Source organism: Paralichthys olivaceus, chromosome 12 (assembly GCF_024713975.1).
Source record: "Paralichthys olivaceus isolate ysfri-2021 chromosome 12, ASM2471397v2, whole genome shotgun sequence".
Classification (NCBI taxonomy): domain Eukaryota; kingdom Metazoa; phylum Chordata; class Actinopteri; order Pleuronectiformes; family Paralichthyidae; genus Paralichthys; species Paralichthys olivaceus.
In genome coordinates, this window is record NC_091104.1 from 4,056,771 (window position 1) to 4,074,753 (window position 17,983).

The 17,983-nt window shown below is 43.5% G+C and overlaps 1 protein-coding gene across 7 annotated transcripts in view; it reads left to right on the forward strand.

The window, feature by feature from the left end:
- ppp2r5eb (protein phosphatase 2, regulatory subunit B', epsilon isoform b) overlaps nt 1-17,983 on the forward strand; it is a 35,349-nt gene that overhangs the window by 13,111 nt on the left and 4,255 nt on the right. For 6 of the 7 annotated variants that reach the window (XM_069535494.1, XM_069535495.1, XM_069535491.1 and 3 more), the window contains exons 3-10: nt 12,287-12,483; nt 12,732-12,833; nt 13,928-14,020; nt 14,255-14,385; nt 14,984-15,043; nt 16,445-16,553; nt 17,626-17,679; nt 17,918-17,968. In XM_069535494.1, the coding sequence (XP_069391595.1) occupies nt 12,287-12,483; nt 12,732-12,833; nt 13,928-14,020; nt 14,255-14,385; nt 14,984-15,043; nt 16,445-16,553; nt 17,626-17,679; nt 17,918-17,968 (797 nt within the window). Of the gene's footprint in view, nt 1-1,317; nt 1,460-12,286; nt 12,484-12,731; nt 12,834-13,927; nt 14,021-14,254; nt 14,386-14,983; nt 15,044-16,444; nt 16,554-17,625; nt 17,680-17,917; nt 17,969-17,983 lie in introns of those variants that run through there. The other variant, XM_020108030.2, reaches the window with a different exon arrangement.

Consider the following 17,983-nt stretch of genomic DNA (forward strand, 5'->3'; position numbering starts at 1 on the left):
CTTAAGGAGGTAGAGTGAGGGAGGAAGACACAGAGAGAGACAGAGAGAGAGAGAGAGGGAACGGAGCTGGCAGGAAACCTGGAGGAAGGATTAGGAATCTCTTAAACGTTCCGTAGCAGAGGAAGGAAAAGAGGAGGAAGAGGAGGCGAAGGAGATGGTTCCCGTCTGGCTAAACACAAACTCAGCCCCTTGTCTGTTTTGGGAATCTGTCCATCCCATTCTTTCCTTTCTCCTCCTTTCTATTGTGTAAAACAAGCAACACGTTTATAACATTATAACGACGAATGTTTATATCCTCACCTCTATTTAGTATTCATGAAGCACCACATGTTTTTGTTATTATGATAGAAACAGAAAATTAGGACTCGTTGGCTCATATTACTTCATATCTTTTATAAATACTTGTGCAAACATATCTCTCTTATCTACAGCCAGTTTTTATCCCATCCTCTTTAATTGCTATCTCTTGCAACTCCCCAATTTATTAAATATGCAAAAATGTATTTCTGTAATATCTTTATTTGTGTGCTATTAATCATAAATTAAGGAATAAAGTGTATCCCAGTCAAAGCAAACCAAAAAAATGAGCCTTTCCCCCAAACAAGACATCAACAAAAATCAAGTGAGAGGTTGTGTCCAGTCGTTCAGAGAAAAACCAGCCAAAACATTTACATTTCCTGCGTCTGTCACCTCCACACCAGGAAACTGAAAACACCACAGTAAACATGAAGTCCACCATTGTCCCTGTGAGCAGAGGAGAAAGATTAGAGAGTTAGAAACTCAGGTTTTCTGTCTTCATGTTCGTCCCAGTTCTCCTGGAGGAGCTCACTTCTCCCTCCACACTGACGTTAGCTGTTGTGACGTCCCCGAATCGACCTCCGTCCTGTCAGAGCTGCTGTGGCACAAATTGGGAAAACACGACGAAGCCCGTTGGAGAATATAACCGTTTCAAACGGCCGCCCGGCTCCATGTGGGCGCAGCCTCCAGTGGCTGGATTATTTTGTCTGCAATCTCAACCTGAAGTAGGCTCCTCTAACGTCTCGGGCTCACATCCACCTCGTGCAGGAGGGCCGATCTGCCTCTGACCTCTCTGAGCAGCAGGCTTTAAAAAAGACAGCAGCAAAAAATAGAAAGAAAGAGAGCGAGATGTACAATGCTGTGCCGCCCGCCCCTGGCCCCCTCTCTGCGGCTTCCTGTGGTCTCTGTTCGACCAATGAAGCCCACCGACACGCTGCCTTGCCCCCCCCCTCAACCACGTCCTCCCCTCAGGAGCAACCTGATACAGGAGGTGTCTCTTTACATTTTTCCAGCCCCACTCGCTACAAACAAGCCACACGAAGAGCGTGGCTCCGCAAAACTTCAGTTGTCCACATGTTTGGCTCAAATCGACCTTTACGGCGACGTCCATGACTGTCGCTTGCTGCCGTCGGTGCCTAAGAGGGAGCGGCGACTCGATTCAGTGAGTGACAGTTCTTTTTGTGCGGGTGTTGTAGGGGGGGGAGCACATAGTTGCTAGCACAGGAGCATGGAGTGTTAAAGTTAGCCCCTGCTGTCAGGGGCTGTCGCTACTAGCAGCCGGCCCAGCCTGTCATGTGTGTGCGAGGCAGATGGAAAGGTAGACTTAAAATGGACTGGGATGGTAACAGAAGACGAGTGTTTTCACGGGCTGAGAGGAGAATGGAAAGTGCACTGGCAGAATGAGTGCATTTCATCCTTACGGTTCCTCATGGGAGAGAAGTGTTGTAGTAGAGCAAATATTGACATTTGAGAACGTGGATTCAGTCTCTGGCTGAAGATCAAACCTGTTCTGAGTTGAAACTGGCGCGAAATGCCAAAGAAACCAGAGTTTGCCAAGAACCCCCCCTTTTTTTTTTTTGCTCTTGAAAGATTCCTGAAGTGAAGTTTGGGCTGCTGAGCTTCCACCTCCTCCGCTGTAACACATGTCACCCAACATCAAGTGTTTTACTAATTACCACTGCAACAGTTCATTAGTTGGACATAAAATCTCCTCCACAGTTTCTCGCTGTTTCTAAGCAAAGTTAGTTTTTTTCAGTTTAACATTTATTTTAAAGTAACTACAAAACAGAAAAGCAGAAAATCCTGTTGCTGATCAAATTAATGAACTAATCCTTTTGGCTCTGTTGCAAATCTTTTACTGTTTAAATAACATGACACTGAACTGTGTCACATTTCAGTGAGGACTGGACTTGTGAAACCAATAAATCCAGTAAATTGAATAAAATACTGTGTAAAGAACTGCAGTATGAACGATTTAAAATCATGTGACCAGCAAGTGATTACAGCAAATCAACCCTTTTATTACATTTTACAAAATGTTTCTGACTAATAAATAAATTCCAAATAAACAGATGTTTTAATTAACGACAATAAGTCTCAGTTCTCATACCTGGACAGTGTTGAGGGTTCTCACCAGCTCCAGCAGATCAAATCTGAACGAGAGCATTTCTCCAGCTCATGATGCTGAAGATCAGCATGTGCTGACTGACACCACACAAACGTTGACCGGTGTCTGACGTGGCTGTTGTGTAGTGAAGACTCTGCAGCAGAAGGTGGTGAGTGAGCCGAAGTAAAGGACGGCCTGTTGTGTTGCGTTTGATTCCGAGGTGCTCACAGCTGGAGGAATTCCTGTTATGTGACTCGTGAGCGTCGTCGCGAGCTCACCTGGACGCGTGAAGGCCGTCTTTGTCTTCTGTGCTGATGCTCTTGAAACGGCGTCTTTACTGACACAGCTGTCCACTCTGGCATTAACTGACAGGTCACAGGTTCGAACCCTGTGTCAGAGTGTGTCCAGACCACGATAGTTACACATGTTATAAAATATAATGAAGTAAATGCATATGTACACGTACACATCAGAGGGAACATGGGCTTTGATTGCAGATAAACTGATAAAGTTCAACTTATTTCTTCCTCCGTGGAACAAAGTGTGTTTCATATCTCTTCAGAAGATTATGTGAAGTTTATACTCCACCTTGTTGAATCCATATAAAATATTAATGGTGTATTTGTCTGTTGATGGACAGACTCGACAACGTTTTCAACTTGTGTCCGTCACAGAGCTCGTCTCATAGTGTCTCTCGGGGAGAAATCGTTTTAGTACCTGCGGCACCTGGTTCGGCCTCTGTGGCTCTGCCATCTGCCGTGGTGTTGGCTACAGGAGCAGGAGCAAAGTTTACCCTGGACGACGACGTGTGTTAATGATTGACAGCAGCCTGGCGCCTTGCAGACACGCTTATATGAGACCTGAGAACACGGAGATAGGGGGATAGGGAGTTTGTATCTGGGCCCTATATATATATTTATATGTTGGAGCTTTTTCCATTGCGCAAATCCTGAAGTGGTGCCTACACGGGGCCTGTACATATATGTACTGTGGACGAACATATAGTTCTGTACTCTGCAGACTGGGCCTTCAGTTCTGTCACTTCTCTGGACTTCACATGAGTAATTAACTGCCAGTGCTTTCACAATATCAGAATCTGACGTCAGTGCAGTAACAACTTTGGTATCTAAAGTCTAAATGTACCACAGTGCAGAGTCAAACGAGGGAGTGGAGTGGGTAATCAACGAGTGGCCAACAATTTTAACTGTGATTTAAGTGAAAGAGGAAGTTTTTCCTTTTTAATTAGTGAAACATGTACGTGACCTGACAGGTCTGATATAATCAGGAGCTGGTTGAGGCTAATGCTAACAAACTTAATCCAGGTAATGATATCAAACTAACACTTCTAGGTCAGTTTGTTATCATTAACTTTTTCCAACCTGTTGTCCTTTTAGACATTGGTCTATTTTTTTTCTACAAAGGCCTTTACTGACAACAATAACATAAGGTAGAAATCGGGTGGGGATTTTATGGCATTCTGTTTTCTGGTGAGAGTGATCGATACCAAAGAGCTCCTGCGCTACATGCACCAGGGATCTGTGATCCAGTTCACTGTGTCCTGGCTGCATGTTTAAAGCCTCTGCAGCATACTGAATATGTTTTTGCACCAGTAAGAGGTGACACATGTTCAGTATTAATCAGGTTGTTTCTCTTGGTTTTCCCCAACGTCTGGAGAAGTCGTCTCTGATCCCAGACTGACTCCATGATGCTGAGATCAGGGCTCTGTGGGGGCCACACCATCTGCTGCAGGTCTCTGCAGGGAGTGAATGTAGCGTTGCTCAGCAAAATCAGCAAGACCATAGAGTGAAGTCTCGACCAACGTTGATGAAAATAAAAAAAATAAAAAACTTGAATTAATACTGTAGCTCTCCACTTGTAGCAGGAGGCACATCGACCTTTGTGTTGTGTTGTGTGTTTAGCACAGTACAAACATGTGAATGTCAACATCACGGCATCATGATTGTTGAGCAGCTGGTCGTGTGCCAGCTTCCTGTGGATATTTGCATCGACCGCGGGTAAAGGCCATGTTGCTGGGTCATGTCTGTGTTCTGCTCTGAGGACCAAACAGAGCAGATGTTATGACAGTCAGTGTTTATCATCTCTTGTCGCTGTAATCCTTTATGTAATGTTCAACCTCAATCGCTTATAGGCCCAGTAGAGAGAGCAGTGACTGCTGGGAGGGGAAACACGAAACAGCCTCTGCTGTGATGAAGGTGCTTATACAGCGTAAATAAATCTTTAGTGTACTGTAAAGGAGGTTTGGCTCAATCGAATGTGTGTTTTAATGGTAGTTAAATCGCTGAATCATTAACCGGAGACTTAATATGACATTTGTGTGTTTGATTAACTTGAACTGTGGCTCACTAGTAGTAATATTCTGTTGATGATTGAACTAAAATCGCCGCCTTGCGATTGTTAGAGGTTCAGTGTGTAGAATTTAGTGACATCTAGAGGTGAAGTGTCATGTTGCAGCTCAATACTCTCCCCTTCCCAACATGACAATTCTAATATATGTAGTGACGAAACAGCGTCTTTACTCTGTTTTTAGCCTAAATTTCCCCCGATAGCCTCCATGTACCCTGAGGCACACCGAAAACACTCTCGCCCCAAGGGCACGTGTGGTGTGTGCGTTCGTGTGGCTACGTCTGCCGGCTCAGCCACTTCCGCTGGACTTTTAGGATTAAAACAGGGTTTAAATGTCCTCGTTTTGAGTCGAATGTGAACGTCGGGGAAGTATGTTATGTTTTTTCTGCAACGCTGTTTACCCCTGAGACTCCAGAAGTGTTTTGTGGAATCAATCACTTCACCCGTCCCTCCATCACAGTGCAGAGTGGATAATGAGTGAATTATCCCTTTAACGTCCTCTGTTGATACCTTTATATGACGGCTGTTTGTGATGGGGGGGGGGGGGACATGGAGTTTGTGTACATACATAATATGGTCTCGGCCGGCACATAACATCCTACACACTGACCTTTAGGCCGGGGTTCAGTCACCTGCTGAGTGCATCTGTTGGAGCAGCTCTCTCTCTCTCTCCTGCCGTAACTCAAGCCTGCTCGCCCAGACACACACACACAGCTTTTAGAGACAAGGGGCTTTCCCCTTTTACACCGAGTGTGTGTGGACTGTTCTGAAGGAGTTCGTTGCCTGGTCATCTTACACCTTCCTGTGCTTCTCTTCCTAGACTTGTGTTTCCAGTAAAATCTCTGCAGCGCTGCCTGCACGACAGTTCAAGCTTAGAATAGTGAAGTACAGCACTGAAGTGTTTTCCATAATAAACATAAATAACTTTTCCTTTTTTAGAAGCTACGACATTCTAGACGTTAGAGCCCGACTCACAGAGAGGGAATTTCTTCAACACTGACTAGACTTCACAAGGACGACTTCAGTAGAGTTTTAGGGTCAAAGGTCACGGTCCCTGTGAACTCATACAGTCAACTGTTTGCTAATACAAAATTGAACTCAAATGTTTAATAGGAGGACTTATCTATCCTAAAGGTCAAAGGTCAACGTCAGAGCTTGTGTATCATTGGAAGCTCACTACTGCAGCTCCACCCCCGATGGCCACTGCACACACTCTGACTCCCAATGCACAAAATGGCAGCGTTCTTAGCTGCTTCACTTCTGGACAGTAGGAAGAAGTGGAGGTGCATCTTCCATCTTTATTTACAATCTACGGTCAACGCTTGTGATGACTGAGCAAATCATATCTTTGCTTCTGGAGTAATCAGTTGCTGATGTGACACGGGAGATATTTGTTCCTGCACTTGCAGATTCTTTCTTTTTTAGCTAGACTCCATATTTTAGATGATGAACAGATTTCAAGTGGCTACCTTCCCTAAAATGGGATGTATACACATGTGAGCTGCTCCACTCTGACCTGTGTTCAACAGATAAATGCTGTTATGTAATTAGCCCAACTTAAAGGAGCTCCTGTGGTGAGCTGTGCAACTGCTCTGTCTCTCGTGCTGCGAGTCGTTAAGCTTTTTTCCACCATTAATTAAGGAGCCGCGACTTCTCTCTTCCTCTGCCAAGGGAGCGCTAATGAGAGTCTCTTCCATGGCTGAGACACGGAACAGGACTGGAGGAGAAACCAGGCTAAGACTGCTGAAGCCAGAGCAGAGCATCAGTGTTTCCACAGGCGTGCACCGCACTCGTAAAGTATCTCAGAATAGTCGCGTTGATATGAGACCAGTTTGCTTCATGAGAAATAGTGATGCTTTTATAGTTTGATGATCTGGCATCAACAGTCATTTTCAATCTCTACTCCAGAGCAACAAGTTGAAATCTGCTTTACTACATGTTTTTATACAGAGGTGGACTGGTTCTGTCGGCCGGGGCACATGTGCAGCTGAATAGCAGGTCACATATTTTCTACAATTATGAAGATTCTGCCTTTTGCCCGGGGACATTTAGTAATTAATACAAGGCTGCAACTAACTATTGTTTTCTTAAAGGTTCAGTGTGAAAATTTAGTGACATCTAGTGGTGAAGTTTTCATGAAAAAAAAAAAAAGGTTTTAGTTTGGATGACAGTAAAAAAAAAACATGGCAGCCTCCATGGAGAGGCCCCCCCTCCATGTAAATACAAAGTTTTTAAATATAGAGGGTCAATTCTATGCTAAAGAAAAAAACAATTCATAACATTTAGATGAAACACACCAGTGAAAACATCACTAGGATTATTTTATATTCAATTTCTTAATCTAGAAAATAATGAAAATTGCTTATTGCCACCGAAAATTTTAAGTTAAAGTTACGAAAATGATTATTTGATGATCAGATTAATGTTCTGTTGATCAAGTAATTTATTAATCCAGTTATTGTTGGTGCCTTAGCTTAACAAGGAAGTTTGACAACCCAATCAGGGAATACATGAAAAAGTCAAGTACTATCTTCAAAACACGAGTGTTTTTTGTGTATGAATACATATATATATTTTTTCAGTGTTCGTGACTGATAAAGATCATCCTGATGTGAGGTTTTGGAAATATGTGAAAACGTTGGCTGCCATGTTGGACGACCAAGTTTCTATCTGCAGCTCAGAGGCTGGACAGGAAATGCGGATGAAAAAAAAGCAAGCAGACACAATCCTGTAATCGAGTAGACCGCCGACTCCTTTCTTGTCCAGCTGACACAGTTTCTGATAAAGCCCACGTTTCACTGAGTGATGGAGTCATAATAATCCTCCAAATGACGGTTGGCTTATGCACAGAGGCTGACAGAGGATCAGTGACGCTCGTACAGTGGCCACAGTGGCCGCTGGATTAAAAGAGAAACATCACATTTGTATGAGCTAAATGGATTTGGGGATAAAGATGGATGGTAAAAGTAAATGCCCTCAGTGATATGGGTAGTTTCAGACATGGAGAGCTTGGGATCAGGTCACATCGGTCTGGTCAGTGTGTTCAGCTGAATAATAACAAACTGCCTGTTTGGGTGCAGGTTTCTTTCTCAAGCTGCAGAAGTGACCTGTCACGAACGTGCTGTCATCGTAATCGACAACGTCTCTTATGTGACTGAGTCCCGGCCGCTGCTGCTGCAGAGCGCCGCTCACCTGTTTATTTGAAGTTTGTTCACATTGAACCTATCACGTGTCCAAATTGCACCAAACTTGACACTGCACTTCCTCGGGCCCCAAACAAGTGTGGATTTGAAATCGTTATTTTTTTTTATTATTTGGAAAATTGTTTTCTTGACAACTGTCAACACTCTGCTTGTGGCTGGGAAATTCATCCTCCCTCTCATTTATGACACGTTCCCGGTGGAAGTACGAGGTGAAGCCTCAGGTGTGTTTATGTGGTTTGACACTGGGACGCAGAGTCTGTTACTGTCAAACACGGACAGATGTCTTCAATCACTTCTGTAGAGGAAACATTCGCTGAGACGTTGTTAAACCTGAGCAGACTGAGGTTCTTAGAAAACACCTGTTAAATAGAAGCACATGCAGCATCAGTGGATTAAAGTAAAATGATGTAATCTTGTGGCATTTCTTTTGTGCAAGCCATAGTAAATATATAATTCTCATGGCTCATGACACGGTGAGTGCTGCATTTGTCCTCTTCACTCATACCCACGTTTCTTTTGTTCTCATATTTCCACCTTTAATAGTTGTTGACAGTAACGAGGCTGATGAGAGAGTGTGTGACACAAATAAGTGGATATTGCAGTTGTGTTTCACACCAGGCTGTTCCAGTGATGATGACCACTGAAGATTTCTACTGCCACTATTAACTCCTCCCTTCATTTACCAATGAACTAAATAATCTCGTGCAGGATTCTCTGCTGAGGTTTGATTTTTCATCTTAAAAGCTTGAGGACTGACAGCTGCTCTCTTTGCTGATGTATGGATGTGTGTGTGTGTGTGTGTGTGTCTGTTTCTGTGGGTGTGTGTTTCTGTTTCAAGATTCTCTCTGATGTGTATGACGTGTAGATTTTGGGATATTCTCGGCCACACATACGCCTTCATTCTTAAATACAGTCACACAGACTGTGATGCTGCTGTGCACAGAAAAGTGTCCCTTCATCTCTCTCTCTTTGTTCCTCTAACACACTCGTGCTCGGTCGCTCGTCCAAGCCGGTTAGCCGTGCTCTCTCTGTGTCTCTGTAGAGGGATTACTGTGTCCTGTGTGATTATCTGTCTATTAATAGCTTCCTTTAAGACCGTACACGTGCTCCTATAGCAGCGGAGCCGCAGGGTCCCGAGGCCCGAGGCTCCTGCAGCTCTCCGGGCTCCTGCATCACGAGCAGACCCCAAATCCTGCAGGCGGTAATTACTGTTATGAACTACAGTACGAAGATAAACAAGAACACACACTGGATCACACTTTATACAACTAAAACAAGTGTGCATTGATTATTCCAGTTATGTAGTTGTTGTCGCTCGTGTCTGGTACTCTGTGAAAACATCACACCACACTCAGATTTGCATAGTTTTACTTAAGCGTGAATAGAATTTGATAATGCAGAACTGTGGCTTATGTATATTTTACATATTTATATATCGTTATAATGTCTCCTAGCACCTACACGTCCCGCCAGTGTACACTTTAACATTTCAGTATTAACATCTCATGTGTTTATAGTGTTCCCATCTTCACACTACTTTTTCTAACTTTTGTTTCACTGTTATTGTAGTTTTTGCGCACAAGCCTAAAGAATACGTCCTCATGCATTTGTTTGAACGTGTGACACACACACACACACCTTTTAATGTCCACGTTTCACAATGCGGCTGCCTTGTGCACATTATTTTAAAGTCAGATACCTTCTGCAGGGAATTTGCATGAAGGCAAAACAAACAAATATGGCAGAGAGTGAACGTGACACAGAACAGTGGAAGGACCAGCCGATATAAAAACAATGAGCTCGTAGCTAAAAGAGGAGCTACGTCAATCGCTAGGACTAGAAACAGACCATGACTCTGCATTTCCAAAACGATGTCAAACAGCACAGAGAATCACAAAAGTGCCGACTCAGACGTTGTGAGAGATGAACTGATCAGATTTTGGTGCCAAGAGGTCAAAGGTGATAAATCTCGACTGCCCGTGAGCATTACATCTGTCACAGTTCACGGATGACCTGATTAGAAATGTGATATCTCCGAAACAATTAAAGGGAATTCTTTCAATTGTGGCACACGTGTTAACTTTGACTTGTGATCTGTTGTCACTTAGACTCAAAGATGAACTGATTACATGTCAGTGGTAAAAGGTCACTGTGACCTCATATGAATCTGGAAAACAAATGTATGTGGACGGAAACTGCATTCAACCGTAGTGTGTTCACTCTAGTTGAAGGGTTAGTAATTCAGACTGAAGATAATTCTCTCAGCACTGGTTGTAGAAGTCAAGAGAATGAAATGCATTTTCTCTGATAAGTTTCTGGAGCACGGAGTAAAGCCAGTCCAGACTCTTTTCCAGTCAGGTTGTGTTTGTTTGGGGCCGGCCTCGTTGGACGCAGCCTCAATGAGCGGAGCAGGAGGCCAGCAGGTCGTGAGTAACTAGTCGCAGTTGGATGAAAACACGTTCAGTATAATCACTTTAAATGCGCTTGATGAGATCTGCTAAGGGTTTTTTTCCCAGGACAGGAAACTGCACTTTCTCTGTGAACGGTCAGAGCCTCAGGAAGAGAGTTCTAGCTTTTCATTCCGACCTGTTGAATTGGTTTTTGAACTAACTGAGGATCATATGCGTCACTAGGCCTCAACCCTCTTGCTCCTGATTGCACCAAGATTTCTTTGGTTTCACAAGATCAATAATGAGCCTTTCCTGAAATCTTCAGGGTTGCATCTAACAATTATTTTAATTTTGAATTCATCTGCTGATTTTCTTTTTGTAATCACCTGCAGCCAGTAGGTTTTCATTGATGTTTGTCTGTCTGACTGACTTGATTACTCTAAAGCTTCCGAGCTGATATCCATGGAAGTTTGTGGAGGGCTGGGGCATGACTCTTAAACAGATTGTTTAATGTTGGAGTCAATCAGGATAAACGGGCAAATCCAGCTCCCGGGGCATCCTTCTAGTTAATGATGCATTGTGGTTGTGTCTGGAGAAATGCCAGGATTTGGTCAGAATGACTGTTAAAGTTCATTTTAATTGTTAACTATCATGTATGTAATCTTCATTTTAGAGTTGTCAACAACAACTAGACTTAAAGGATCTGTTGATTGTACATCTACTTAATTCCTTGTCGATCAAATAATAATAAATCTGCAATCTCTCCTTCAAAAAGGTGTGTTTATGTTCCAGTGCTTTTCATTCTTACTATTGCTCACAATTTACCAGATCCCAGGTAGTGACTATAAATTAATTAAACTCTCTCAGATTATGATGAGGTGAAAAGGTCATTTCTTGGTTACTTTAAAAGTTTCTCATTAATTTACAGCCAGATTTGTGCTGTAGAATTCAAATTAACAAGCACTTTGAAGTGTAATTTACACACACACACACACACACACACACACACACACACACACACACACACACACACACAGCCTTCGGAGCAGCAGCTTATCTCTTACATAATAATCATCCCGGTCCTGACGGGAAGATCAGGTCTTGAGTTGTGGCGTTCAGGGAAGAGCATCAAGCGTGTCCCTGCAATCAAGTGTGTCCCTGCAGGTCTGAACTCTGTGCAACCCTCCACCTCGTCTGTCGCTGTGCAACCAGCATACAGACACCTGCTGCCTTGTTCTTGCTGTACATGCACATGGTTCGTGACAGCGCAGCAGTCGTTCGCTCCATAATGAGGCTGTCACACTCATCCTGCAGATTTACAGGGACAATGAATAAGTCAAAAGCAAACGCAGCGCAGGAAACTGACTCGTTCACTGCAGGCCTTAGTTTTCTGTGACAAACTTTAAGATTAATTTATCAATAGAGAGAACCCATACACTCCTCATGCGCTAACATGCGTGCAGGTTTTCTTTTCTGCTGCTCACACCAACCACCCGCTCCATTTTGTGTTGACACCAAACAGTGGAGCTCTGCTGCTGTTGAACAAGTCACTTCCCATGTCAGGAAACGGCGTCGTCAGCGACAAGAAAAGAAAGTCTCATGTAAAAATGTCAAATAGCTGCTTACCGCTAAATAATAGTAAAAGTACCTTCACAACACAATAATCATTGACCTGAGAGAAAGTGAATGGAACAAATGCACAAACAAACCAAAAACCTGTGACCATAAATAAATGAATAATAAAGTAATAATAAAGAATGAAAGATTGAAGACAAGTTGCTTTTATTTTTTGACCGTTAAAGGAAATGCATCAAATAAAATCTCCAACTGGAATCAAACCTGTGACGAGACGTTAACTCCGTTTCACCCTCGGGTGTCTGTGTTTCAAGTCCTTCACCCTTCTCCTCCTCTCTCTGTGTATCCAGACGTGCCAGCGCCGGAGCAGCCGGAGCTGTTCCTGAAGAAGCTGCAGCAGTGCTGTACTGTCTTTGACTTCATGGACACGCTGTCAGACCTCAAGATGAAGGAGTACAAGCGCTCCACGCTCAACGAGCTGGTGGACTACGTGACCGTCAGCCGGGGCTACCTGACAGAGCAGGCCTACCCTGAGGTCGTCAAAATGGTGAGGAGGACGGACACACGCGCGCACGAGCACAGAGTTGACTCAGTGTTGACGTCTTTGACAGAAGAAAAGGAAAATGTCTCTGTGTCTGAAGCTGAAGAGACTAAATGATTCTTAAATCCAGTGTTTCCCCTGTTCATTGCTTTATCTTCATGAACCTTGTCTTCATGTCTCTGGATGTTTTTTCTCCTCTGATCTTCCTTCACACAAACGTTTGTTTAACTCGTCCTCGTTGTGTCGTCCTCCAGGTGTCTCACAACATATTCCGGACCCTTCCGCCCAGTGACAGTAATGAGTTTGACCCTGAGGAGGACGAGCCCACGCTCGAGGCCTCCTGGCCACACTTACAGGTAAACCCAACCAAAGGGGTGTGGGTGGGTGTGTGTGTGTGTGTGTGTGTGTGTGTGTGTGTGTGTGTGTGTGTGTGTGTGTGTGTGTGTGTGTGTGTGTGTGTGTGTGTGTTAATGAACTTGTTTGGTGCAGCGCTTTGTTTTCGGTTACAGTGGCGGAGCACAGCTTTTAGTTGGAAGATTAAAAAAAGTCGTTTTGACTTTTCAGTCCGTGGATGAAACAAACGAGCGTCGGCCTGTGAATTAAACAGTGTTAGAATTTAACACCGGGAAACTGTTGGACTGGTTTAAACAGTTGTTGCTCTCTCTCATGTCTCTGGTTGGTTCGATCCCAGTCTTCCTCCTCTGCACGCTGAAGTGTCCTTGGGCAAGACGCTGAACCCCCCAGAGAAGAAAGTGCTGCCCATAGATGCACCGTATGAATGTGTTGTGTGAATGGCAAAAAAATAAAAAACCAGACTAGAAAAGATCTTTCTATACATTTTACCACATCACTCTGAGAAACAATGAGAATTAGCATATTTTTCAGTAGACAACAAACACAATAACCGTTGGGGCCATCGCCCCCTGCTGGTTGTATTTGGCTCCTGGGTTTTGTTGATATTTTGTTCTAGTCCAGTTTTTGGGTCCAGGTCTAGAGACTCTCACCCCCCCCCCTCGTTCTCTGTGTGTCGCTGCCCAGGACTCCTTTAGAAATGAGATGCAAATCTCAAGGAGAAGCTTCCTGGTAAAACCTCTTTTATTTCTTTGTGTTGTTCCGTTCGCACAACTTCTCCAAAGTCTCAAGTTTCTAATTTTCCCAATCATCAAACTCCCTCATCGCCCACGTTCAGGCCAGACCTGACGTTCCGCCCTCCTCGGTACCTTTCGTGACCTCTGACCTGCTGTTACCTCTCCTTTGACTCCTGTCCCGGTGTTTCGGGGTTAGTTTGACGGCTCTCGTTTCTAAGAGGAACCTGTCAGTGTTTTTGTTGATCGAAGACGGTGGGCGGTGAAAGATGAGGAGACATTTTCATTATTGTTTTGACATAAACAACTTTCCGTTCCTCATCCACCCTCTCTTCTTCTTCTTCTTCTTCTTCATCTCTCTCCAGTTGGTATACGAGTTCTTCATCCGGTTCTTGGAGAGTCAGGAATTCCAGCCCAGCATTGCCAAAAAGTACATAGACCAGAAGTTTGTCCTACAGGTGAGTTGCTCAGCCGCTCCGCAGTTACTTTAATGTGAGCTTCCTTTTATCTCTAAAATTCGTGATACTAAAATACGTGGTACTAAAATACGTGATACTAAAATACGTGGTACTAAAATACGTGGTACGTACCTTCTAGTCTCTTAAATCCGAGGATTTCATGCAATTCCTTTATCACACATGATGGTGAAGTGAATATTTGAACGTGTGTCTGTATTTCTTCCGTCCCTCCAGCTCTTGGAGTTGTTCGACAGCGAGGATCCTCGGGAGAGAGACTACCTGAAGACAGTCTTGCATAGAATCTACGGCAAATTCCTGGGGCTGAGGGCTTTTATACGAAAACAGATCAATAATATTTTTCTACGGTGAGCGGATCAGTTTCTTACCAGCTTATGTAATAAGTGATTTTACTCTTTTAAAATAAAAAAATGTTTTAGCTCAACATGAGTATTTCTAGATCAGCAGCAGCCTCACGCTCCTGGTGACAAAATATTTAGAAGGTTCTCAGAATGAAGACGTTTTCTAAGAATTCTCGTTCAAAGTTCCGGCGAGATCGTGGTGAAGATAAGAGTTTTTAACAAAGCGTCTCAGCCTTTCACAGAGCGGCTGAGGTGGAAACGCTTCAGTCTTTTTAAGAGGCTTAACAGTTTCTTAGCAGACGAGAAAATGGTTTTTTTTTCTAAGGTCACTTTGTCGGCAGCCTCAAGTCGGTGAGGTTCACTCACCTGTGAGTTAAACGTATTTTCATTGTGATCCATCAGTCAAACCTTTTTTAAAACAAAGTTCAGTGAAACAACGTGTACGTTTCCTAAGAAAGGTTTCTCCAGAGTATTCCCAGAGCGTTTGTGAATGCGGCCCCTGCTTTTGCCAACTTTGCTCATTTGTTTTAGTTGTTTAACCTTTTTCTTGTCTTCTGTCTTTTGTCTCCTCTGTTCTCTGCCCCCCCCTCTGTCCGCTCTGCAGTTTTGTTTATGAGACGGAGCACTTCAACGGGGTGGCTGAGTTGCTGGAGATCCTGGGGAGGTATGTGGAGGCCTCCGACCCTCACACACACACACATTTAAATTCTGCTCTGTTAGCTGAACCTTGTAGTCGTCAGACCTGAGAGCAAAACCTTGTTATCTGCCTGTTTTCATTTCATATACGTTTTTTTAATCTGGCTGTTTTATGGAGATTGAGACTCGAGTGCGATGACGATTGATAAGAAGTGAGGAAACCCGAGCCGAGTAGTTTGACTCCATAACAACAGGATTTTCACAGAGAAGAGATGTGAGGCTCAGGTTGAGTCGGGAGTTTGACATGTAGATAAGACATTAATTAATCCCCTCTGCTCCACAGTCCTTTTAATCCAGTAATAAAGAGCTGTGATTTACACAGACACTTTATCCGGAGTCGCACGGGGTCGGTTTACGTGCACACGGGGCCGAGGACCATTTTCTTACTGATTGTAGTCGTAGCTTGTTGTTTTGATTTAAAATGAAAAATAAATCTGCATAATCTATTTCTGCTCTTGAGTATTTAACACAATTGATATAATCTTGAGAAAATACAAAAGTAAACAGCAGAACTTAACTTAGTCTTTAGCTTCATAGGTTTCATTCGAATATAATTTGCAGACGTTGGTCAAATCAAATGATTCCGAAGCAGACTTTATTTGAATTGTCTTTGTTTTTCTTCTGAGTCACAGGATAATTACACCTCCTCTCGTCTCTTAAAATAATCCAGATAAAACTTTTCCACTCTTCAGTTCAGAGCCGCTCTCAACCTGTGACGAGGGGTCACAAGAACATGGCTTTGTTTCAGGAGGTCACGTGTCGGAAATGTGATCTCAGGGCAGAGGAGAAGGAAGAATAACCAGACGAGAGAATAAAGAGATTCAGGGTTTTTTAGTTGTGAAGCATCAACGCTCCCAAGAAAACACGAGGGAGAATCGTTCAGCTCTCTGACTAAAAATAAAACCAAAACACGGAATAAAGTCGTCAACAAGCTGAAAAGACCGGGAGCTAAAGGTAGACATTAAGAAACAAACCTCAAATAAATGGAACAGCACATTTTCCGACTTGTAGCTGGTAACTTCAAAAAGGCTAATTCCGCACGAACCTCCTCTAGCTGATTGGAAAATTATAAAGAAATTACAAGAAACGTAATAATTTGATGAAATTCAAGTGAATGCTCACAGACCAGTGCAGGACTGTGGTCAGGAGCTTTAAAGCTTCATCACGTTTTCAGGCTTTGGGTCAGATCATCAGTCACATCTCTTTATTTCTCCTCCAGGCTCCAGCGCCCATATAAACAGACTTCTATTCATCCACTGCTCATTGATCCTCCGCCCGGACACAATGGAACGCTTTCATGTGTTAATGTTTGATTTATGTATTTTCTCTCCTCCTCTTGCCTCTCTCTCTCTCTCTCTCTCTCTCCCAGTATAATCAATGGTTTCGCTCTGCCACTGAAAGCAGAACATAAACAGTTTCTGGTCAAAGTGTTGATCCCCCTCCACACTGTCAGGAGTCTGTCCCTCTTCCACGCACAGGTAATGTGTTTGTGTGTGTGTGAGAACTCTAATCCTAACTATTCTACATTGGGTTTGAAAAGTTCGGCGATATTTCATTTTATCGACACGTGTAGACTCTACATCTCTAGAGCTACTTGTGCTGAGTCACTAGTCGTCTTTATCGGTAGAACTTGAAACCCTCACATTTTAAATCCACCCAGACTAGACGCACTCGTTGATATTAGTCTCCTTAGTGTGTCTGATTCTCTGAGAAACAAAATTCCCGGTTCCTGGACCACGTCACAGAGTCACAGGGGAGACGTTGAGGCAGACAGGTTTTCCACCGAGTCTAAAATAAGATGAACCACAGTTTTGTGGGTGACGCTTCCTCGTGCACGTCGACCTCACCAAACTTCCCAAAACCCTTCTGATAGAAAGTGGTGCTGAGTAATGATGATTAGATTTCAAACAGCAGAACGCTGAGGGAGCCGTAGTGCACGGGTGTAAATAACCTTACACCTTGAGAAGGTGCGGGAAACTTAACAGCTTCTTCAGCTGTAGATCATTTGCGTCGACAGGCTCCACTGAAACTTCATTCACTGACGGAACAGACGAATCTGTGACCTGCAGTAAACTCTTGGTTCAACAGACACCAGCAGCTGATCACATAGTTCAGATCAACTTCATTATATCTGACGTCACTGAGCTTTTGTCTGTTTCAATGTAAATCAGGTGAAGAGTCAGTTTGCTTCAGGATCGCCTGCTGCTCAGCTCATCGTCAGGTTGCAGCGACGTGTTCACATGAATCAGCCGAGATCCGACGTTGATTTGATTGAGAAGTGTTCAGACTGTATCAATGGACTCAGATTCAGTGCCTCCTCTATTCTCATTGAGAAAATTACTGCCTGCTTCACACTTACAGTGAGCGCCCTCTGCTGGATCAAGAGGCAAACCACTTCAGATTTCTGATTAGCTGCTGATTATCGATGACAGGTCACTACAGTTTGAAAATGAAAGTTTCAACGAATGTTTGGATTTTGAATAAGAAGCGACAGAGCTGCCGTCACAGTGACACTAACTCTTCTTCTTCTTCTCCTCCTCCTCTCTGCAGTTGGCGTATTGCATTGTACAGTTCCTAGAGAAAGACCCAACATTAACAGAACCAGTGAGTCTCACCACATCTGAGTCCATGTTTGTTTTAAACAGTTTGGTCTCTGCTCCTTTGCTTCTCACACACAGTTAAAACTATTTTACAGATGAATAATTCAATCAGTGATACAATCAGTGATATATAATATATTGAATTTAATATAACATATAATAAAGTGCTCAAGATAAACACACACAGTCTCCTCGGAAAGAACAAAATGCATGAATGCTCAGTGTGAACTCTTCGTCCTCAGGTCATCAGAGGCTTACTGAAGTTCTGGCCGAAAACCTGCAGTCAAAAAGAGGTGAGCCTCTTCACG